At 40.5% G+C, this 25,050-nt stretch overlaps 1 protein-coding gene across 4 annotated transcripts in view; it reads left to right on the top strand.

The window, feature by feature from the left end:
• Positions 1-24,147, top strand: part of DUSP22 (dual specificity phosphatase 22) — a 63,751-nt gene extending 39,604 nt beyond the window's left edge. For 3 of the 4 annotated variants that reach the window (XM_047858939.1, XM_047858938.1, XM_047858941.1), the window contains exons 4-7: positions 8,189-8,238; positions 18,503-18,577; positions 21,438-21,609; positions 22,047-24,147. In XM_047858939.1, coding sequence (XP_047714895.1) covers positions 8,189-8,238; positions 18,503-18,577; positions 21,438-21,609; positions 22,047-22,229 — 480 coding nt within the window. In that variant the 3' untranslated portion in view covers positions 22,230-24,147. The remainder of the gene's footprint in view (positions 1-8,188; positions 8,239-18,502; positions 18,578-21,437; positions 21,610-22,046) is intronic. The other variant, XM_047858940.1, reaches the window with a different exon arrangement.
• The last annotated feature ends 903 nt before the right edge of the window (positions 24,148-25,050 follow it).

Here is a 25,050-nt window from a genome sequence, read left to right as displayed (position 1 = left end):
TACAGAACATTTGGAGAGACTCTCAAGCAGCCCAGATACCTGGAGTTTGGTGAGCTGGGGGAGGTGAGCTTAGGAGGTAAGTTGTAGAGAAGTACTGAAGGATTTTGAAGTGGATCTTCTTTACTTTGCAGATATAATAAGGAGCCACTGAATGTGTTTTAGCAGCTGAGGTATATGATCAGATAAAAATTTATCTTTGTATCTTTTACAAGTGGTATTAGAGAATGCTCCTAAAATATCTACTGCTGATTTCTCCTGATTTACAAGCATCCATTTTCAGTCATGGTAATTTTTTGATATGGTCATTTATCATTAACATTCGTTAAGTAATACTGCAGAATTACTTGGTTTGGAGAGTTTTCATGAGTCACACTGGGTACATCAGCAGTGCTCAGACACAACCGAAATCACAGAAAACGGCTTTCAGTGGTGGGTTAGAGCTGGCATGAATCTCCCTCACTACCTTCCCATAACCCACCCATGTTGGCTCACTATGTGTGATGTGCTGACTATGCCCACTTTAGCCTTCATTGAAATAGCTCGAGCAAAAAATAAGCATTTGGGTCCTCATCGGTTGATCTGACGAGTCAGATGTATGTCGTTTTTTGACTAACCTGAAAGAAGCCAACAGGTGTTGGAGGTTTCTCATTTGCATTTTTTCTCACAAAATCAAACCAAGGGCTAAATCTTGTTTCTCCACTCTGACCTTCCCACCCCTCCCCACCCCATCAAGTACCACAGAGTTCTTGGAAGTTGTTATTTGTAGTAGTGTTTCCTAAATTTAGCTGGTGCAGGAAGAATCAGTGGCAAATGGGTGCCTGAAGAAAATGCATCTTCAGTTTAGAATCTAGACTCAAAACATTTATTATATAGCACAACAAAAGGATTGCATTTATTTTCTGTGGTGATTTTCTACAGTAATTCCTATGAGATTTTGGTTATGGTACAAACAAAAAGAGAGATGGCTGAGAATCTCATCCCCGGACCTTATCTGTTCATGTTTTTTTATGCCGACTTCCAGTTCTTAGTCCACAGACATACATAAGTTTTTCCATATGTAATCTTTCTGTGGATATAATTATGTATTCTACTTTTTGCCCTTAAAATGCTATTGGCCATGTGAAAATTATTAAATTGAGGAGAAATAATATTCAAAATGTGTGTGCCAGCTACTGGGTTTGGCATCCACGTACACAAACTAGATGAAAATCTTCATATGCTTTCTCTCGAGTGAGACACTCTGTGAAGAGGTGGCTTTATAAAGGAGAATAAGTTTGTCAAACCTGTGTGCATCTGAAAACAATTTCAAGTCAGCAATTGCCATCTCTTAGGTCTGTGACCTTCCTAGTGTGGCTAGACTAATTTTTTCAGAGTTTACTTTAGGTTTATATGAAAGTACAGAAGCAGTCAAATTCATAGAGACAGAAAGAGAGTGGGAGCTACCAAGGACTGGGGGAAGGGTTAATGGGGAGTTAGTGTTTAATAGACATAGAGTTTCCATTTGGGAAGATAAAAAGTTCTAGAGATGGATGGTGGTGATGAGAATGTGAATATACATGATGCCACTGAACCATTTAAAATGGTTAAAATGGTAAATTTTATGTATATTTTACTACAATAAAAAAAAAGCAGAATGTGACTTTCTCGAGTGGGAGAGACCTTTGTTTTTCACAGTGGTGTACAAACTGTGCTCTTCTGATCAGGTGTGGTACAATCTAAACTTAAATCTTTTAAAATTTTGTTTCTTTTTTGGAGTCAGATTTTTTGATAATTGGGTGAAATTAGGTCTTAATAGGGCCCCCAACTTATTTTGCTCAATTCAGTCATGGGTGTTAGATGATCAGTGTTAATAGAGTTCTGTGTGTAAGAATTACAGAGTCCGATATCAGTGTGCCACCCTGATATCTTGTAAATGTGATTGTCAAAGAAAAAACTGTCATCTCCTTCAGAGGACAACTCCATATTGCTACTAGTATTTGGATGGGATAAGATAAGAAACCAGGGTTTCTAATAAGGTCATTTTTATTAGCAGCTAAAATAACTTTTCCATCACATGGATTTCCTGATTCTGGCCCCTTAGTGAACTTCATTTCCTATTATGTTTCCTCTTAGTTTGTGAAGAAGTCCTTACAGAAAATAGTTATATTCTATAACTGGTTTTTATTAGTTTTCCTGGGAAAGAGAGAATAGATTCTGAAGGGCTTGATCTTTCTTTAGAAAAGTAGAATGTCAGCTAGGTTCTTCAAAAGCCTCATATGTTTCAGAAACAAAAGAACAGTGAATTTTAGAAATTGTACTTGAAACAAGCGAGAGTTTGATCTCTTACTAGTCCTGAAATCAGAATCTTGGCCCTGCTTTCCAAGTACTTGTCTATGTATCGTTTTAAGTGTAATCTTTAGTTTCAGCCCCAAAGAAAGGCAAAAACCTTACTTTTGGTGGTTACTATGCTTGTTGAAACAGAAAGCAGAAAAATATTAGAACTTTTGAGAATATGGACTTAGAAAGCTTTAAACTTTGCTCAAAAAGAATATTCTGGAATACTTTCTAAACTTTCTTTTCAGTCAATTGATGTCTACGGTGTCTTTCAAAACCTAACACAAAAGCTTTACCCAAAAAGCTTTCTTTGGATGATCCCATTGAAATGTAACCTCTTTCCTGTATTTTCCTAATGTTTTTTTCCGTACTATGTAATATTAATTGATGTGTTGCTTGTTATGACTATTCAGTATGTATGTGGTCAGTGTAAATATGAGGATTTTTCTTAATTCTTTGCATTCTTCCTCCCTCTAGTCCCCATCTTATCAGTATTAATAGCGTTCGCAGGATGTGTTAAGCCATTCAAAATGCCATGTAGTCAAAAGAAATTATCTGCTCTTTCTTTGTACCTCCTAGAAATCATGACAGTCTTAAAGCATATACTGAGCCCCTTTCCCTTAACTGAACTGTTTTTGTATTCTTGGGCCAGGTACCTAACTTGAAAATCAGCAACTTGATGCTTAGTAACTTCATAAAAGTTTAATGGTAATTGGCTTTCCACCAATCACTTTTTTAAAACATTATGGAAAATACTGAATTTTTATTTATTTAATAATTTTATTTCAAAGATAATAAACTTTAGTTTTATTTATTTTTCTTTTAGCTTTAGAGGTAATATGTAGGAGTAGGAGTAAATATCACACAGTAAGTGCTATACTAATGAAAACATTACTGTTATTTTTTTTATTCCTTTATAGTTAACATACAGTGTCATATTAGTTTTCGGTATATAATATAGTGATTCAAGAATTCTATACACATTACTCAGTGCTTATCATAAATGTACTTTTAATCCACTTCTCCTATTTTACCCATCCTCCCACCCACGTCCCCTCTGTGTTATTTTTATTACTTATGAATTTTTCAGATTGTTCTAGAATTTTGTTCTAGAATAAGATTTTTATTACTTTGTTTTGTTTGCTATGCTTTCCATAATTTATCTAAACACATCGTGCCCCTTTTCTCTGTCTGACCTCAACATTAGAGAATGGTCTTTCGTGGGGGTTCTATTAATACTAGGATAATTTTAAGTCTATCCAGCCTTCTTGTAGCACTGAGTTCCTTAATGGTGTCAGCACTCTTGCTGCTTTCTGAATTAGTAATTAACTGCCATGAATTGTACACATGTGCAGGCATCTGAAGGCTTTTTTCAGGTACTTCATGTTCTGCAGTCTGTGGCCTCTAAGAGAGACACTTTTCGTGCTTTGTTAATGACTAAGCCAAGATAAATAGATGTTCTTGGGTGGTGAGCAGCTGAACCTTTTTGACAGTTTTGACTCCTTTCTTTATAGTATTTGCATAGTTTGTTCACTGTGTGGACAGGCAGGAGACTGATGTCTGGAGCTTGTGCAGGGAGCATGCCCTTCCATGGCATAGCTAAAAGTTCAGCTCCCTTGTTTTAGTGGTCACCAGGTTAAGGCACGGTCACTTTACAATATTTTTCTCACTTGTAGTATTCTTATAGTATGATCTTCATGTTAATTGATTTTCACCTTGTTCAACAGATATTTCGTGAGTGTTTACTATGTGCCAAGGTAGGTTATTGTTCTGTTTTTGAGAGAATATGATCTTGTGTTTTATATTTTTTCTGTCCTTCCTTAAGAGTAGGGGATCCCCAAACTTGTGGCTGAGAGCTACTTTGTTCCTCCTTAGAGCTTCACAGATGGGAAGCTGTAGCTGCCACATGCCCATCCCAGTTAGTGAGGGTGAGGGGCCTAGCATGGCTGAAAGTCACCTCCTCATCATCTGTGGGCATGGAGGGAAGGATATCCTTTGCCATCTTCGTGCAGTTTTCTCCTGCTTTATAGGGCCAGTATCCTTTTCGTTTTTGCATTAGGCACCAAAAAGGGGAATGTGACCTCACTCACGGAACACCTAAAGGAAGTGAAGTACTTTCCAGTCACACTGATGTTGGCATTTATAGTAAATGCTTTTAATAAGCTAAGTCCTATTTAACCTCCTCTTCTGTCCATTCTCTTTTTTTTTTTTCTTTCCTCCCATCATATGGGCTGGCCTGATTTTAGATTCTGTTAGAATTAAGTGGCTGTCAGCATGTGTGACAGGCATTTTTATATCTTATGTTAGAAGGAATCCACCTCAGCATCCTTGATTGGTTGAAGGTACTCAGGCTATGACAATCACAGTGGAAGGGAGCATGGAAACCTGAAAATCCTTCACATCCCTCTGGAAGTATTGGTCTGAAAGAGGTTGGAGGAAGTGTGTGGGAGGAAAGAATTTCATAAGCTCTGGGCCCGATCCATGGCCAACTCTCACTTAAGAGTAAAAGAAAAAAGTAAATGAGTCATTTCAATGACGGGTGTATGAAATGACCAGCATGTGTATCTATACTAATAAGCTTGTTTGACCTTGATGGAGGGAAGGAGTGAAATCACTTATTTTTACAGTATCATTTCCTTTTCCATTTTTTCCTTTTAAATCACTTCTTTAATACCTCTTTGGGTTTGGAGGTGCTTTAGAACTTCAAACAACTGCCTTAACATTTCCAGCAGAGCACAGTGCCCAGAGTCCAGGGAAAAATGAGGATAGAGACAAAAGGAGGCAATTAGGGATAACAAAGCAAAAGTTAAATGAGGGAGAAACTGCTGCTTCACTATCTTCTAGCGCTGATCCTTAAACTTTATCCTTGACATGTTTGAGTTGTGTTTGGTCTCATGCTGAAGTGTTCTCATATGTATTAACAGTGGTAAAACTCATCTTATTTAAGAGTCTTTGTTGCAAGATGTAATGATTGACTCAAAGCTGGAAAAACATGAATGTGTATATGAATTAAACAGGAAAAAAAGGTTTTTCAGACTTCTCATAATAGTGGGAGACAGGGAGGGGAATTTTAGGGCTCAGGTTTTAGTTACAGACAGCTGATTCTACTCTGAGCCAGTTTAAGCAGGAAGGGGTTTATTAAGAAGTTGTTGAGAGCTTATGGTCTCCTCAGAAGAGCTGGAGAAACAGGCTTTCAGCTGAAGTTAAAGGAACAACACTCAGACCACATCACACAACTGGCCCAGTAAGATCTGCTGCCACGTCTCCCCACCCACCCCCAGTACCACCTGCCTCTGCTGCCACCTGCACCTGCCAAGCAGGTGCTCTTTACCCATCTAATTCTTCCCATGTCCTGTTTCCAAATCCACTTCAAGTAGGTGTGTCAGGTGATGCAACTAAATCCAGAGTCTACACCCTAATAGCAAAGGAGATTGAGAAACATAATTTATGTGGATTCTGTATTGGAATAGTGGGATTCACAATGTTGGGAAGTATTGAAATGTGGAAGTCTGGAAGGGTTTGGGGCGGCCACAAATTTAGATGTTCCTTATAAGACTACATTAGCAAATACAACACAGAAATGCCTCATAATATGAATTAACAGTAAAATTTTATGATCAACTGCAAAAAAAATGCAACTCTAGAAGACAAGTTCCTTTATGGCTTTATTTGCTGAGGGACTTTTGGTAGTCTATATCATGATTCTACATATTTCTCCTTCATTTACTCTCTTAAGTTGGTTATTTTTCTAGTGTTTGATGTGTCTCTTCTCCTATTTATTATCCTTGACATGGCAAGATCCCATCAGATTAGGCTATCAAAGGAGGAAGGGTTTACAAATCATTCATTTAAGTCCTCACAGAGCCATATTCTTTTGAAGAAGTTGCTGAGATTTCTAGATTTTGTACTTTTACTTGACACTGAAGACCTTTGGAACTATAAATCCCCCTGAAGAAGAAACAACTAGGTTTTTAATAAAACAAATTTAGCTTGAGTTTTTGTAGCATGAATTTACACATTTTTTTTACTCATATAATCCATTTCAGATCTTTATTTCACACTAAAGATAGACTTTCCCTCTTCCTCGTTATTTTTTATTTTTTTTAATGTATGAAATTTATTGTCAAATTAGTTTCCATACAACACCCAGTGCTCATCCCAAAAGATGCCCTCTTCAATGCCCATCACCTACCCTCCCCTCCCTCCCACCACCCATCAACCCTCAGATTGTTCTCAGTTTTTAGGAGTCTCTTATGCTTTGGCTCTCTCTCCAACTCTAACCTCTTTTTTTTTTTTTCCTTCCCTTCCCCCATGGGTTTCTGTTAAGTTTCTCAGGATCCACATAAGAGTGAAAACATATGGTATCTGTCTTTCTCTGTATGGCTTATTTCACTTAGCATCACACTCTCTAGTTCCATCCACGTTGCTACAAAGGGCCATGTTTCATTCTTTCTCATTGCCATGTAGTACTCCATTGTGTATATAAACCACAATTTCTTTATCCATTCATCAGTTGATGGACATTTAGGCTCTTTCCATAATTTGGCTATTGTTGAGAGTGCTGCTATAAACATTGGGGTACAAGTGCCCCTATGCATCAGTATTCCTGTATCCCTTGGGTAAATTACTAGCAGCGCTACGGCTGGGTCATAGGGTAGGTCCACTTTTAATTTTTTGAGGAACCTCCACACTGTTTTCCAGAGTGGCTGCACCAGTTTGCATTCCCATCAACAGTGCAAGAGGGTTCCTGTTTCTCCACATCCTCTCCAGCATCTATAGTCTCCTGATTTGTTCATTTTGGCCACTCTGAATGGCATGAAGTGATATCTGAGTGTGATTTTGATTTGTATTTCCCTGATGAGGAGCAATGTTGAGCATCTTTTCATGTGCCTGTTGGCCATCTGGATATCTTCTTTAGAGAAGTGTCTATTCATGTTTTCTGCCCATTTCTTCACTGGATTATTTTTTGGGTCACACAGACATTTTTAATAGATTTTTATGGAGACCTATGTGAAGTTTTTGTTTTTTGTTTTTTTTTCAAATTGGGCCATTCTTTTCTTTTTTTTTTAAATTTTTTTTTAACATTTATTCATTTTTGAGAGACAGAGCCAGATAGAGCACGAGTGGGGGAGGGGCAGAGAGAGGTGGGGACACAGAATCCAAAGCAGTCTCCAGACTCTGAGCTGTCAGCACAGAGCCCAACGTGGGGCTCAAACTCACAGACTGCAAGATCATGACCTGAGCTAAAGTTGGACATTTACAACTGAGCCACCCAAGCACCCCAGGGGCCATTCTTTTTAAAAAATGTATTAGTTTGGTACATAAACTTTTACTCTTTTGAAAAGGAAGCAAAATATATCAAAATATTTTGCATGTGTAAAGTTCCTACTAATGCATCAGTGAAATTGTAACTCTCTGATTACTAAAATATGATATAGAAAACTCTGTAACATAACATTACAATTTTTACTTAGCATGTTAAAGTTTTTACTAACAGTGCTTCTTTTTTGGCCACTCAAGATCTTAAACGAAATAGATTTTAAAAATGCTAAATATGTAAACAAGCATTTGAAATCATAGTTTTGAAACTTGTTGACACTTACTGGGAAGCCCTCAATTATTTCACTTTTTTGATAACCCTGTCTAAACCTACAAGCTGTTTGCAAACTAGAGCATAAATATTTGTATGTATGGTCACGGAAAATAACCAGGAACCTTAATTAAAGAGTTTTTCCCTGGTTCCTTGGCAACAAAAGATGAGTGAAAAACTTCTCCTTTTTACTTTTTATTTTTTGACCTGAGTAAATAGTTCCTTTAAATATTTTTCTCCACTAAGTATCATCTTTTTACTTAAATTTTTTATATCATTCTACAGGGAGTTAAATACCTGTGCATTCCAGCAGCGGATTCGCCATCTCAAAACCTGTAAGTTGGTTTTTTCCTATATTTTTTGGAGATATTAAAAACAAATAAAGGACAGTAAAGTAAAGGACTGTGAAATCGTTGGAGCCAATGGGATGCTTCATGCCTTGCGCAGCTGCTGCCCTGCAGGGGAGGTAACAAGGCCCATAGGAGGTCTGTGCTGCCAAGTTAGGCAGAGCTGCAGCTGGAGGCACGCTTCTTGTTTGCCAGTCCTTCAACTACACAACACTGATGGGATGTCTATAAGAGCCTAATTTTTAAAAAGGACGCCTTAAACCAAACCTTGAGCATGTTCATCTCTTCTCTAGAAGTAAACCCTTAAGGAAGCTATTGGGTTTTGTCTAAAAGCAGCACTGTCCGATAGAAATAGAATGTGGACCACAAATGTAAGCTGTGCAGGTAATGTTAAATTTTCTAGGAGTCAAATTAAAAAGAGTAAAAAAGAGGGGGACCTGGGTGGCTCAGTCAGTTAATCATCTGACTCTTGGTTTTGGCTCAGGTCATTGTCTCATGGTTTGTGACAGTGAGTCCCAAGCAGAGCCTGCTTGGGATTCTCATGCACCCTCTCTCTCTCTATGCCCCATCTCCCTCCCTCCCTCCCTCCCTTCCCCCCCCCCCTCTCTCTCTCTCTCTCTCTCTCTTCTCTCTCTCTTTCTCTCTCTCTTTCTCACTCTCAAAATAAATAAATAAACTTAAAGAAGACCATGATATGGAGTAAAATTTTACTGAAGCATGGATTTGAACCTTGCAGGCTCAGACACTGGGGCAGAAATAAAGTACTTAACCACTCATTGCCTCCAGTAGATACCAGCCCCTGCTTCCAAGGCTGGCCTTGTGCTTACGTTGCAGGTCAAACGCAGCCATGCTAGAATTACAGGTTACTGCATCTTATCTGGAAAGTTACAAGCTATGGCGATGTTTGTGAATTTGGGAGCCCACAGGCTTGTTGGGATTCATCCTTCGTGATTCTTAAGCTCTATTGCCTACAAATCCTGCATATTGGAATTACAGACCATATAATCTTATGTTTAGTATCCCAATTGTTCATCTTCTCTGAAAGCTATCAAATACTGGAACATTTCACAAATCTTGATTTTTGATTGCTAGAGAGCAGTGAAATCCCAGGTTACACAATAATTTTGTGAGATCTATCTGTTTGAAAAAAAAATGGGTCTAGAGTCAGATGGATTGATGTAGGGAAGGGTGGGGGGTGGTATAGGACAGGGGATAGGTGGCATATGATTAGATGAGAAAAGGGCAAGGGTAGATTTGAAGCAGGGACAAATATGTTCTGCATAAGGCCTTTTTTTTTTTTACACTAACTCTCCATATTCCACAGAAAAAGTCAGTCTTTAAGGCTGAGGATGACGGAGGAAAGATTTTACTAGGATCACTAGGAAAACAGTAGTAGCTTGGGTCTAGGAGGAGAAGAAGCACCAGAGAACTTCCTTGGTTACTAGTCGTGTCAAGAAACAGAAGTGGTTGGAAGGGCATGGTGTATACGGAAGGAAGTGAGCCACTGCCTTTCTCTGGAGACCACAGCAATCTTCTGCCCATGTTTTGGTGGCTATTTTTAAAATGGTTGCTTTGTTCTTATCTCAAACTGAGATTCTAATATACTGCTGAACTTGTCAATACCTGATTGGCAATATGACTCTTTGGAGGAATCAGATTATAACACATCCTGGGCATTTGTTGTGAGGTAAGGTGGCCACCTGTACTTGATTGCCCTCAGGACATTTCAGCTTTGCTAGGAGCCAAGCATTGTGCTTGATGTCCAAGACAATAACTGACTTACCAAACGAAGATTGAGCATTGAGCAGTCCTGCACTATATAGACACTATATAGACAAGTATATAGACACTGCACTATATAGACAAGTAAGCAGTAGACCTTGATGTTAGATATCTTAAATTTAAAACTAGTTGTATCTACCTTGGGCAAGTCATTTAAACCCATCTGAACTTCAGTTCCCTCATGTAAAAAATACCTGCCTTGAGGATTTTTGGAGATCAGATCACATGTATGAAAGTGTTCTCTATGAACTCTATGCACTTTTGAGAATAAGAATACACTTTTACTCTCTTAAAAATGTATTCATATATCTTGAGAGTTATAAAATAAGATAGTTGAAATAACAAGTTTTGGTGTTCAGGAGACCCACTTTAGTGGGAGATTTGGAAGATACGCTTACATGGAAAGACCAGAGTGACAGAAAATGTAGCAGCAGCTTCTCCAAGTTCCAGGGTCTCATGGGTCAGTTCAGGTCTTCTGGCAAAACAGCCCAAACACAGTTACCTTGGGTCCAAAGGACTAACCTGTAAGATTTGAATTTGTTCTCTCCTGTCCCAAATATGTGCAGAGGTCTTGTTAAGCTGTGTGATTTGCCTTTTTAACTCTTTCCTTACATCTTGGTGAAAGTGTAGGGTGGGACACCAGGTTTCAATAGGTAGTTACCATAGCATCCGTGTTTGGGGCTAATGACAGAATAACTTCAAGAGGACGTGCCATTGCTGCTATGTTGAGGGAAGTCCTACAGCTGTACAACCTCTGTTTCAGTTGGAAAAGAAAGTTAAGGCCATAACTCATCGAAAGGCAGAAAAGCTGGCACTCGCCTGTTAAAAGTTATGTTCATAGGCATTTATGTGATTCTTTGGGAAAACTTTTATTTTTAATCCATTAGTAATTGCAAATCTTATGCATAAGTAAGACTTTGGGCACATCAATGTCCATGAGTTTATAAATATTTCTTGCTCTACTGAAGTTACATGGAAATTGTGGAGTTAAGTTTGTAATTTGAGTTTACTGTGTATGTTAAGAGACAGCCTATGAAATAGCTGGAGTTTCTCTTTCCGTGTTACACATGTTTCTTTGGAAGCATAACATACGTTTTAACAGCAAGCATGCTTTCATGATATAATTAGACTATTAACCATTGGCAAATGGAATACTTGACTTTTTATGTGGCCTGTTCACTTCAGGTAGCCTGTGGTCACCAAATATTAGGAACATATAGCTGACAGTGAACCTTCACTTTCTGTACCCTCAACCAATGCAGATAGGAGATAAATACTCTGGTTAACAAAAGCAAGAGAAATCATGTCCATCACTTGGAAAATATGCTCTGGCTAACTCAGACAATTATAACTAGTAGTTCTTTAGTCTAGCCACTTTTAATTACTGATGCCTGAAAAGTCTTATATTTAATGACAAAATAAATTCTAGAAAACTGTATCGCTTACTGTTTTGAACCTACAGATTTTTTAAATTGTTTAACTTTAGATGTGATTTAAAGTTTTATATCCTAAATATTACCCCACAAACCCCTATACCAACAGGAATTCTTCTTGCTAATTATGCTTAGTAAGAGGTTTGTGACCTTTTGAAACTAACTGCTTTCACTTGGCATTCAGTGGTTGTAAGCTGCCCAGAAAGGTCAGTTTTCTGTCTTGGCTTTAATCCTCACAAACTCCCCCTCTGATCTTCCAGGAACTTAAAATGCAGAAACCTGGTTAAGATAACATTAACACATTAAAATTTTACCTCAGTTCCCTAACCACCTTGCCTTTCAAAGTCAGGAAATGTGAAAGTTCAAGTTCTCATAGTTGTAATACCCCCACAGACCCAGGCTGGGGTGTTTTGCATGATTTGTCACAATTAGAGGCATCCTAGAGCTTATATCACATGCATACACTACATGATCTCTGAGTGGCTGATGTGGGGTGGGTGGTGAATTGAGGCTTTTAGAAATACTTGCTTTTGCTTTCTCTGTGTACTTTCTTATGCAAGTCACTTTAACCTCACTTCTCATCTGTAAAATACCTATTTCACACAGTTCTTGTAGTATTAGGTTAGATAAGTGAAAGTATTTTTTATGAACTGTAAGCAATTCCAGAAATAAGATTATATTTGCTATCCAAGTAAGGAGTATTAATGTATTTCGAGAGTGAATTATTGGATATATGGTAGATCATTTATTCATTCTTATTTTAATATTTATTAAATTGGTATTTTTTATTTAGATATTGTTAAGGGAATACTTTTTTTAAATCTTCTAATGTCAAGTGCAGAAGAGTTTGGTCTGTGCTGTGGAGTTGGTGGCATTGCATCATTGCAGTAGAACTTTTGTGACATTCAGTGGTTTGAGTATCGAGCAGGTCTCTAACTTTCTTGAGGTTTTTGTGGGGAGAAGAGGTAATTAGCAATACAGAAAGCTTATATTTAAAGTACCAGTAAAACTTCCTTGCCTTATTCTACCTCCCTTTTTGTGTATTTTTTCTTTAATTTAGCTGATGTCTTCTGTACATCCAACTCTTTCGTCCTCTTATAGTTTTTCTTTGTTTTAATTATTAAAAAGAAGTTTTGCAAAATCAAAGCTAGGTGGGCCCTTGGAGTGCTGTGGTTCTGTTTCCAGACAGATGCATACATACTTGAGCATACATGTGCACACACACACACACATGCTCACACATGACTCCTGAGGACTTTGCAGCCCATAGGAATGAGAAATACACAGAAAATGGATATTGAGTTTTTTTATAAGACTTCACTTATTGAACTTAACTGTATTTTAGTCTTAAACTTTCTTCTCCTAGTTTTTCTTTTTTTTTTTTTTAAATTTTTTTTTCAACGTTTTTTATTTATTTTTGGGACAGAGAGAGACAGAGCATGAACGGGGGAGGGGCAGAGAGAGAGGGAGACACAGAATCGGAAACAGGCTCCAGGCTCTGAGCCATCAGCCCAGAGCCCGACGCAGGGCTCGAACTCACGGACCGCGAGATCGTGACCTGGCTGAAGTCGGACGCTTAACCGACTGCGCCACCCAGGCGCCCCTCTTCTCCTAGTTTTTCTAGTGTTCAATTATTCTTTGTGAAATGATGTTATAGTAGATGGTAGAGAGGTTTTTGTTTTGTTTTTAAAATGACCTTATGTAGCAAAATGAAAAGCATGATAAAAATCCCCCCCCCCCGATTAAAAAAATGTTTAAGTGCAGGAAATATAAAAGTTGGGGAATCATTGATGTAAATATGAGTTAGTTGTATGTGTTAAATGCTGTGCACTGATAGAGCAGCTCTTCCAGTGTCTGTACTGGTGGAGAATGTTCCTTCCTGCTTGCTTCTGGGTGGGGTGAGAGTTTCCAGCTGAGGGGGCCTACATGGATTCTGCCCCAGGAGGAAACAGCTCTCCTATCTGAGCTCACCTTCCAGAGCACCGGCTCACTCAGATAGAACATTCCACCCATTTACTTTTTGCTTTATCTTTTTAAGTATTCCTTTTCCAGGAAAAAAAAATCTAAGAGTGCTTGCCTTTCCTGTTTTTTTTTTTCCTCTTTTGCTTTCATATACAACATACATGTACAGACGTGTGCACATGTCTGTGTGTACACACACATATACATATGTGGGAAGGAAAAGTGTCCTCGGTCGCATGGCTTTGCTGTCAATACAGCCTAGTCTGATACTGCTGGCTTTGGAGTGAGCCCAGCTCCCTTGAGCTCCTGCTCATATAAGCAGAGTCTTCAGCAGGACAGAGCTGCCTCAGATCCCACAATGGGGATCACAGCCTTAAAATCTTGCAGTGTTGGAGTGAGCACACATTGTTCAGCCTCAAAAGATGATCATCATGTGGTGTAGTTTTGCTAGATCCCATCCACCAGTCTTTTTGTGTACTCTCTGAAGGTCAGGAAAACCTGGCTGATCCTGGCTTTTGGCCTCTGGACAGAGAGGGAGAGGAGGCTGTTCAAGAAGGACAGCCAGCACAGACTGAGGAAGTGGAGGAAGGGCAACAGTGGCTGCTGCAGGGCTGTTTGCTGAGTGCTCATGGAGGACATGTCTCCCTGAGGGCCTACCAAAGGCCTGCCCCTCTGCCCTACCCAAGGTGTTCTCTTCAGATTATTGGCAGCAGCAACCACTGTTACATGAGTTTGTGACACACATGTAGGTCAGTGAGCCTCACTGGCTTTCCTCCAACAGACCTTACTCCATGTGTGGGTATGCAAGTGAAGGTACAAAATGAAGAGCAGGAATAGGGAACCTGTGTTCATTGAAACAGTTTGTGTTGGGATGGTGCTTGAGATATGTGCTTCTGCTTCACATCAGAGAATTGGGCAACAAGGGCCAGAGTCGCGGGTATTTCCCGCTGTGGAGGAGGGAGTTTAATGACCAGTGCTAGAGCTTATGTCATCAGCTTCCCTGGAAATAACCCCCACTCCTGCAACACACCAAAGCAGTAGTGAATGCGCATGCCTCCTGGCTTTACTTGGAAAAGGCATTTCTAGGAATGTCTGCTTGGCGTGGCCTCCTGCCTAATTGTGTTTATGAGTCAAGTTTTGTGGTGAGGCTTTAAGCTATCCCTTCACTAGCATCATTACACTCCCAGACTGGGCTGTGAGCCACCCTCTCTCTCACAGATGCCTGCTGTGGGGTTCCTCAGCCCTTGCCCCAACTCAGTGGTGGACAGGTGCTGTTTGTGGGTTTGTCTTAGGCTTAAGATTGATGCAGTTAGAACTAAGAGAAAAGGGCTGGCAGGGAGCAGAGTAGGAGCACCTCCTCATGACTTCCTTGTCCCCACAGCTCTTTCATGTGCTCTCTCTGGGCTCTGACAGGTCTGCATGTTACCCTGCTGACCCCACTCCACCCCACACTCTTATTCTGAGAAGAGGCAAAACTGACTTTAGAACCCAGATACACCCCACAATATTTAAGACCCAGGTTTCATCATGCATGTGGTTTGGGACATGCAGGTATAAAAGCCAGATATAAGCAGTTGTTCCCACTTTCAGGTTTCAGTAAAGGGATTCATTTGTTGTCACTTGAATTTTGCAAGTTCTTGATGAGCTCCATAGCACTGACCGTGTTCTCATAAAACACTAAGTCCTACCCACTTAGAGTGGCATAGTTAACTTTCATGGCACTCGGGCTTTGCAGTGTGTTCTGGGGCAGTCTGTGACTTCTTCACTAAACTGGCAACTGTCATTCATTTCTAGATTTATTTTTCCTTTTCTGATTACTGTATTCTTCTCTGCCTCTCTTATCTCAGATGCAGCTCTACACGATTAGAAAGAGACCCATAAACAGGCATGAACATGGGCTGCAGGCATGGAGAGGACTCTCAGAACTCTTGGATATCCCAGCATGGCTACCTAGTGGACAAATATGTGGGCCCTCTAGCCACACCCCTCAGCTGCCAGGCTGCAGTCAGGGGTGAGCCTTGGGTTCTGGGCAGCCTGTCCTGGTCCTGGGATCTATAGTCAGACCCACCCCACCCTCTGGCGTGTCTGCCACATGCAGTGACCTACAGAGGAGGACAGGCTGCACTGTGCAAACCATGAAGCAGATGGCAGAAGGGCAGCCTGTAGCCGCTCCTAGGCCAGATGAGTTGGCTCAATGTTGTTAAAACTATTGAATTGGTTGCTGATACCGGGTAGATTGTATTTGGCTGTAAGTAGCAGAGTGTCTGGTTGATAATGTTTTAAGTTATAAAGAAATTTAGTTCAAGCCTTGACCAAGAAACCTGGTGATGGTTGCTCCCAGGCCAGGGCATCCCCGAGGTCCCTCTTTGTATCCTTGCTGCCTTTCCACCCCAGGGGCTTATCACCAGTGGTTACAGAGCAGCTGATGTAGCTGTAAGCATGACACTCACTTCTAGTTTCCTAACAGAAATCTGATGCAGAGATAGATAGCTTCCCTTTCATCAGGAAGGGAAAACTTTTCCAGAAGTCCCTACCTCACCCCACAACCTTTTCTTTAGTTCTCCATGGCTGGAGTCAGAGGTAGGATGGACTATTCTGACAAACTAGTGCCCCAAACAAAATCAGAGTGATTCAAGATGTCTGCCACAGTTTTAATACTTCAAAATCAGAAAACTTCACTGCAGACTGTTTTTGCTTGAGAGACGGGAAGCTCTAACAGCACCGAGCCTTTACTCTTGCCTACAGTGCCTTGCCCTTGGGCCAGGATTCTGCCAGTCACATCACAGTGCCCTCATCCCTTCATCCTTCTGTGTACTCTGCTACACTGCCTGGCTTCCATGGGCTTCTGCTTTACGGTCCTGTCTGAGGTCTGTTTCAGTGTTGACACTTCAAATTTTAGGAATTACAGCAGGAATCTTTTCTTGCCTGCTTTATACCAAGCAGTGTTTGCAAGTAGAGTTGCAATGTCTTGAGTCATTTTATAAGTTTATGTCTGGGAGCATTTGTGCCTGGGAATGTTAGCAAAAGCATGTCTTTCAATATTCTGGTAATTAGAAATTTTAGGTAAGAATATGGAGCCCTTGGGTTAGACACCTAGGACCTTCCATGTTTAGTGACATCATGCCTTATGGTGGGTTGTGGAATATGTACAAGTATGCATGCGCATTGACTTTCCTGTATTGCTTCTCTGTCTTAATCTAGCTGGGCAGCTACACTTAGGTTGCTAAGTTTCTTCTGCATTTGATACCTGGCTGAGTTTGTTATGCCACACCTGAATTTGCCAATCTTTTTACATTCATTTGTCTTGTCATCCTTCATAGAACAATGGACCTAGCTTATGTGGTTAGAAACTACATCTCATTCTTCTCTGAATCTCCTGCAGCACAGTTCCTGGGAAATAGTCAGCACTCAGTTGGTGTTTAAAAGAAGGTGAATTTATTCCATGGGCAACTTCAGGTGTTTTACTGCTTTACAAGTCATTCAAATGTAGAAGACCTCAAAAAGCATGTGCTCTGTAGGTTCCCTTGGAATATTTATAGTTAACCCACTAGGCAGTCCAGAATGTGCTCTAAGTGGTTGGTGCTGCCACATATATGTAGGAGAAAGGGTTTTTAAAAAGCTAAGGATCAGAAGAAATAAGGATCATGGTTTCATCATTATATAGGACTTTATGGTTTGCAAAGCATATTGGCATATATTACCTCATTCCACCCTGTAAGACATTATTTCCACTTTTTAAGTGGGGTTGAGGGAAACTGACTCTCCCAAGGTCACACAGCCAGTAAGCCACTGAGCAGGGATTGAAGCTGCACTTACCATTTTCCCACAGCTCTCTGGTGACATGCTGACAGGACCTACCAAAGTCAAGGGAGACCAATATGGGAGAATATGATTAACTTTTTCAAATCATCAGAAGTAAACTACTTTTTTTAATGTTCATTTTTATTTTTGAGACAGAGATACAGAGCATGAGTGAGGGAGGGGCAGAGAGAGAGGGAGATAGAATCCAAAGCAGGCTCCAGGCTTTGAGCTGTCAGCACGGAGCCCGACTTGGGGCTTGAACTCACAAACTATGAGATCATGACCTGAGCCAAAGTCAGACGCTCAACTGACTGAGCCACCCAGGTGCCCCAGAAGTAAACTACCTTTTATTTATTTATTTATTTATTTATTTATTTATTTATTTATTTATTTTAACGTTTATTTATTTTTGAAACAAAGAGAGACAGAGCATGAACGGGGGAGGGTCAGAGAGAGAGGGAGACACAGAATTCGAAACAGGCCCCAGGCTCTGAGCTGTCAGCACGGAGCCTGACGCGGGGCTCGAACTCACCTACCGTGAGATCATGACCTGAGCCGAAGTCGGACGCTTAACCCACCAAGCCACCCAGGCGCCCCTATTTATTTATTTTTTAATGTTTATTTATTTTTGAGACAGAGAGAGACAGAGCATGAACGGGGGAGGGTCAGAGAGAGGGAGACACAGAATCTGAAATAGGCTCCAGGCTCTGAGCTGTCAGCACAGAGCCCGACGCGGGGCTGGAACTCACGGACCGCAAGATCATGACCTGAGCCGAAGTCGGCCGCTTAACCGACTGAGCCACCCAGGCGCCCCATAAACTACCTTTTAAAACTGGGAAGCCTGCATGATAAGGACACCTTCTTCACCTGAACATCTGTGAATGTGCACAACTGGTGTGCAGATCATCAGTGTGGTGTCACTGCTATGGTCCTGAGCATTCAGGGGCACCAATGACCAATGGGATAGGCAGAAGCGCCCCCTCCCCCCCCCCCCCCCACACACACATACTGGTGAGCGGCAACTGTGTGTTTCAGGGATTCCTTGCAGAGAAATTCTGAAAATCCCAGAAGATGGGCAGCCCTTCCCAAGCCTCAGCATTGTGTATGAAAGGTTCTAAAGCTGAGGCAGCTCCAGACCCAGACAATGTGACCACGGTTTTGAAGCTGTGGGACTCTGAGACCTTTTCAAGAAACCTCAGATGGATTTTTTCTTTTCATCATATGTTGAGTAAAGTAGAGAGATGTCACTTCTCTCTTTTTTTCTCCCCCTACAGGACAAGACATTTCAAAGAAAGTATTAAATTCATTCACGAGTGCCGACTCAGGGGTGAGGGTTGTCTTGTACACTGGTATGTATGCCTCTACCTAATTAATAATAGCTTGGCATTTCTTCTCAACCTGATTTCTGTCAAGTGTTTTTCTGTGTGTGATTAATTATTTCAGCTCTTAATAGTTCGTCTACCATCTGAATCTTGAACATACACCCCATCTGACCCCTGCCATTTGTTAGTCATCATTAGTTTTTGATGACAGAGAACCCTATGTTTTTTTTATTTTCATTTTCACAGTAGGATTTCTGTAGTGACTGTCAAGGTTACTGGACAACAGAAAACTCTTTTCTAGCCTATGTCTATCATTCCCTCAAAACAGCCTCCTGTGGAGGGTACAGATTTTGTGGGCTCATCCCTGAAACTTCAGTGACCTTCCAAAACACCGTTTCTTTCTGGAGAGTTTTGATCACATATGTGGGTGTTTAGCATTGTATTAGTGTAACACCAAAATAACCATTTCTTCTACATATGCAGATTGGGGCTTTTATGTATGTTTAGCTTAGTACTTTGAAAAGATCTGAATAGATTCTTAGAAATAAATAGTTTATATATAGCTCTCTACCGCATTCAGCTATACTTTGTGTGGATATGTATATACATACACGAGTACGTACACACTGCAGAGAAAGCTGTTAAAATGCACATAATCCAAGGACAATGTACATAAAGTTCTTAGCACTGTACCTGGTACATGGTAAGCTCTCAGTGAGTGTTGGCTCTCATATTTTATTTTTTTATTTTTAATTTAAATATAGTTGACATTAGTTTCAGGTGTACAATGTAGTGATTTGACAATTATATATATTATGAAATGCTTGTTACCACTAGTATTCATACTAATCACATAACTAATATGTCAAAGGAACCAGTAGCCAACATCCTAGAGCTGGAACTCTGCTGTTCATTAAAGTGTAGGCTGAGCATTTCCCTCTTTATATTGAATGAGGCTCCATATTGAATACTCTTCAGCCACAGAAAAAGATAAGATCTTGCTATTTCAGCAACATGGATAGATCTAGAGGGTATTATGCTAAGTGAAATATGTCAGAGGAAGCAAATACCATAAGATTTTACTTATATGTGGAATCTAAAAAAAAACCACATGAATGAACAAACAAAAAACAAACAAAAGCAGAACCAGACCTGTAAATACAGAGAACAAACTGATGGTTGCTGGAGGGGAGGAGGTAGGAGGATGGGCAAAATGGGTGAAGGGGAGTAGGAGATACAAGGTTCCAGTTTTGGAATGAATAAGTCATGGGTATAAAAGGTACAGCGTAGGGAATATAGTCAATGGTATTAGCAGTGAATGGTGACAGATGGGAGCTACACTTGTGGTGAGCACGGCATAATGTAAAACTTGTAGAATCACCTGGAATTAATGTAACATTGTATGTCAACTATACACAGTTTTTTAAGAAAGAGACAATATATTGTAAAATATAGATATTTTTAAAAAGCTTAACAGTCCTTTGAGTTTCCCCAAAGAAGTTGCTGTTGCAGTGAAAGCTCTTTGGAAATGTGAAGTGATGTCTCCTGGGCTGTGTTGCTGCTGAGATTGGTGATAAACTTGTCTTGACCAAGGAGATCCATTGCTTGATATCCAGGAGAGCCATCAATGAAAACTAAACTGTTCAAAGGACCTGTAACCCATAATAGGAGAGCAGGGATAGTAGATCATTTGATTGCTTTAGAAAAAAACAGCATTCTGCAGTTTTATGCAGTTCTTGAAATAGTGTGATTTACTTTTTTTACTTTTAAAAAGAGTAGGACATGTAACACATTGTGGGTTTTGTAATGGTAATCTACATTTGATTAAAAGCACTTTGAGGAGTGCAGTTGGGACCATATAAGGGGAGTTCTGAAATCTTGTGCCTGTGCTTCTATGGCTCCTGGTGAATTAGAATCTCTAGGTTTGTACCCCAAGAGGATGTATTTTTTTAAAAGCTCTCAGTATTTCTGAAATAAAACCCTAAGAAAGAGCCACTACTTGAGAGTCATTGTTTTATTATTATTATTATCATCATCATCATCATCATCATCATCATCATTTGAATATGTGTAGATATGATATTCTAGGAATTTGTATTTCATATGGTTGTATAAATCTGAAGATAGGCTTTTCTAAAAATGAGAAATTTTCTAAACTTCCCCATATTAAACCGTTGCTAGAACACTCTAAATCTGATGCAGCACAGCCTTCTGTGACCACCTTAATTTGCATATGCATTTAAAATTGGTCCCTTACTCAGCCTGCCTGATATAATTAACCGTTCTTGACCCATACATCCCAGAGCACATGGAATGTGTCCTCTCTTGTACTCTGCTTAGTTATGTCAAGAAGAATAAATATTTCCTAAGAGCTTCTGTATGTAATGGGTTTTTCAGTTATAGATTTAGTTTTCATTTATCTAAGAAAACCAGACTTAAAAAAAAATGAAGTCTTCTAAACTGCTGCAGTTTATGAATAGATTTATTGCATAGATCCAGGACCCTTCAAGTTCCTTTGATGTGCTTTGGTTAGTTTTTTTTTTTTTCTGTCCTGGGAAATGGGGAATATGTGAAGAGGGGCTAGGAAACATAGAAAATCATAAAACTGAAGTGTCCAAAGCCATAGCCAGTAGGAAATCTACAAAAAAATGAGGCTAACACAGATACTGAATGCCTGAGATTCTAGTGTATAATAAAGTAGAAGCGTATAATAAAGTAGAAGCTTATATGTTTCTGAATAATTTCATACTGGCTTGGTGTCCACTCATAATCCAAGGCAGGATGACTTTCTCAAACGAGATCCACAGAATCTCCTGCTCTCAGTGAATCACAGGATAGACTTCTGGACTGAAACCCTTTGCCCATGTGAGTTCTTTTGGCCCTACAGCCTGGCTGGTGTCTCCAGGAGTGTGACTCTGGTGATCGCATACATCATGACTGTCACCGACTTTGGCTGGGAGGATGCCCTGCACACCGTGCGTGCAGGGAGGTCCTGTGCCAACCCCAACCTGGGCTTCCAGAGACAGCTCCAGGAGTTTGAGAAGCATGAAGTCCACCAGGTAACCATGTTCAGGAGACTTTGGTGATGTAAACAGCAGCCCCTGGGAAGATGCCACAATCTTTCTGTACATCATGGAGGTTGGAGTTAGGCCCACAGAAGACATCTAGTCCAAGAATGCCCCACCTGCATCCCCATTAAAGTCCTCAGCTTAGAACGTATCTTTTACCATCAGACCCAATATTAGCTTCTTTTTATCTCCCTTTGGGTCAAGTACCATTTTCTTGGTTTGGCTTACTTTCATGTCCTCAGGCCACAATCTGGAAGAAGCAGTTATTTCTCTTGCTTGACACTGGCTGGCCAACCACAGACCCATGATTATCCAATGCCTATTTATTCCTTGTTTATATGTGGCAAAATCTGTACCGTTAAGTAATGGGTAAAGTCTATGTGAATGCAGGTGTGTGTGTGACATTTTGGTTTTTTTAACTTCTCCAGTACCGACAGTGGCTGAAGGAAGAATATGGAGAGAGCCCTTTGCGGGATGCAGAAGAAGCCAAAAACATTCTGGGTAAATATAAAGAGCAAGGGCGTGTGGAGTCCCAGCCTGGTACGAGGCGGTGGAGCAGCTTTCAGACCCTGCCTCCTCTGGCCTACAGCAACTATACGACGGAGACCTAATAACAGAGTGATCTGGTGCCTGCCTTTCCATCCCTTGTCTTCAGTGCATTTCTGCTGGGTGCCCTGGAATACTGACTGCCCCCATGGAGGACAGGAGAGGGAGGGTGGCGAAGGTGGATCCAGGCTTCTTCTCCATGAACCCACCCCAGGCCCCTTCACTCAGCCAACTTCTGCCCTGCCTGAGCTTGGGGAGTCTGCTTGACTGCCCCGTACCAACTCATGTGTGCACCTGTGTGCAGGCAAGTGTGCATGTGTGCCCGTGAGCGTGAATGTTCATATTGCAGCAACAGTAACAAAATCCATGCTGACAGCCTTGGTATCACCACCCTTCCTTTTTCCAAGACTCCACATGGAAGTCATTTGAAGTTAACATTTTAAAAGCTTCTCAGCCGGAAGCAGCCTGTGGCTGTGAGCAAACAGAATCCAGGGTGGTCATGGTGAGAGCAGCAGGAGTCCAGACTCCCTCCTGAGTGTTGTTCCAGGGGCCCTGGAAGACAGAGAAGGGGTGCTCTGAGCATTGCCTCAATCTTTCAGTGAAAGTGTCCCAGGCTGTGGCTCCTACCACCTCAAGTCAAGACCCCCTTCTCAGCCCATCATATCCCTGAGTTCTACTTAGTGTTTGTTCTTGGTGGCACTGACTATATTTAAGTTCCATGGGGAGACCAACCACTTCAACCCAGGCTGTATGCCCAGAGTGCCCTTCCTTTCTACTCCTGTCCAGCTTCACTTGCTCTCAACCTCTTGTTCTCTTGCTGTTAGCACTCTGCAAGGGCCTCTTTGCAACATTTGCATGCATCTTCAGGAATTGGGAAGAGCATTTATTAGGCACTGTAGCAAGTTTGCATTTAAAAATACATTTTAAAATGCCTGAGCACTTATTAAGCACTTTTGTGTATGCTGTGGATTTGATATTCGACCTCAGCTACCTCATTAAATGTTTTTTGAAAAGGTGTTTTCGTTACTGTAATCAACTCATAGTTGAAAATGTTTGGTCATGATTGCTTTTGAAGCCAAAGTACAAAAGCATCAGTATCAATGGGCTATTTAAAATTTTTGACTGGAGCTCCAATGATGCTTTCTAGTGGGTAAAATTTCACATTCAGGCCGAGGCCAGCAGGCCTGGAGAATGTCTGCAGTTTGCAGCATGGCACAGCAGGAATCTTGGAATGCTGCGAGCAATCTCGTGGTTCAGTCTTTTATACCACCTCAAATTGTTTAAACACACAAAGCCACAAGAATGAAAAAGTATGCTTGGCCTCTCCCAGAAAAGATGTTGCAACCCAGTTTCTCCAAATTCCACCAACAAAACAGCCCCTGAATAAGAAGAGCAGTTTTCCTGTGCATATAGAAGGTATGTCACAGGTGAGCTCTTTGGGGACCAGAGAAAACTCTACACACCCACATAGGCCCCTGATATACACTGGGAAAGGGAAGCGTGGCCATGGACTTTTCCATCTACAGCTGAAATAATTTGTCTATGAGGTACATTTTTTTTTCTTAAACCAAAAAGAAATGTGAATATGTTCACAGAAATAATATTTAGGATATCAGCTGGAATCCTTAAATATGTGTGTACATTTATGAACATCTAAATGTATTCTTATAGGTCTTAAAATGTTGCTTTAATATTTGTTGCCAGTAATATTCTTTCTCCACAGCCACTCCAAGAATTCTGAAGTACTGGGCCTTTCTCAGAAGACTGTAATGTACCTGAAGTTTCTGAAATATTGCAAAGCCACAGAGCTTAAGGCTGGTGCTGCCAAAAAGAAAAGCAACCTAGAGTTTATTTTTAAGTATCCAGAAGTGATTTGTAAACTTGTTTTTCATTTTAAATTGACTACATGTGCGATGGTGGTGATATATGTTGAGAACTAAGGGTACTCTTTTAGCAAGAGAAAATATTTTTACCTTAATTCCACTGCTGCATCTATTTCTTTAACCTTAACTTTGATGTTTAAGCAATTTTTTTAAATGTTTGTTTATTTTTGATAGAGATGGAGACAGAATGTGAGTGGGTTAGGGGCAGAGAGAGAGGGAGACGCAGAATCTGAAGCAGGCTCCAGGCTCCGAGCTGTCAGCACAGAGCCTGATGCGGGGCTCAAACTCATGAGCTGTGAGATCATGACCTGAGCAAAGTTGGACACTCAACCGACTGAGCCACCCAGGCGCCCCATGTTTAAGCAATCTGAAGAGCCCTGCTGCACTGCTTTGGTGACTATTTAGTAATCATGATTGCTTCTCATGAGAATTACGCTGTGTAAACTCTGCCCATATGTTCTTCAATTCCCCAGCTTGGGACATATCTCTTGGTGTGTGTTTCACCCATGGTTTGCGTTCTCCATGGTAGAATTTACCAAGAGCTACACATTTTTGTTAACAAAAGGCAACCTAGCATTTAACTTCATGAGCAATGCATTCTTCCTGAGGTGAGGGGTGGACACTGTATGTGTTTCTGCCTATGAGGGTCATGATACAGGATTGGAGCCTGCTCTCATAGCAGTAATGCTGGTTTAATTGCAGAGGCAATGAAAAGTAAATTAATTTCACCATGAGAGAAAAATTGATCTTCAATGTGAACAGAAAGAAATTCATAAATTGGACTTACAGTTTGTTTGCACATGTGTGAGAACTGAATATTTGGCACCCCTGGAATTATTGCACTTATCTCAGGGGTGTGCAGCCCAGGTACTCCATGATCATTTGCTGCACATTGTTGAATGCAGTTTATTCTGATTCCGTATTCAGCTTTTAATTTGAAGAAACACACACTGGCCTAAAGAGCAATTTAAGTCAATTTCCTAAATTTTCCATTTCTAAATCC

Source organism: Prionailurus viverrinus, chromosome B2, assembly GCF_022837055.1.
Source record: "Prionailurus viverrinus isolate Anna chromosome B2, UM_Priviv_1.0, whole genome shotgun sequence".
Taxonomy (NCBI): Eukaryota; Metazoa; Chordata; class Mammalia; order Carnivora; family Felidae; genus Prionailurus; species Prionailurus viverrinus.
Note: the sequence above shows the minus strand (reverse complement) of the source record. Positions and strands in the feature narration are given on the sequence as shown.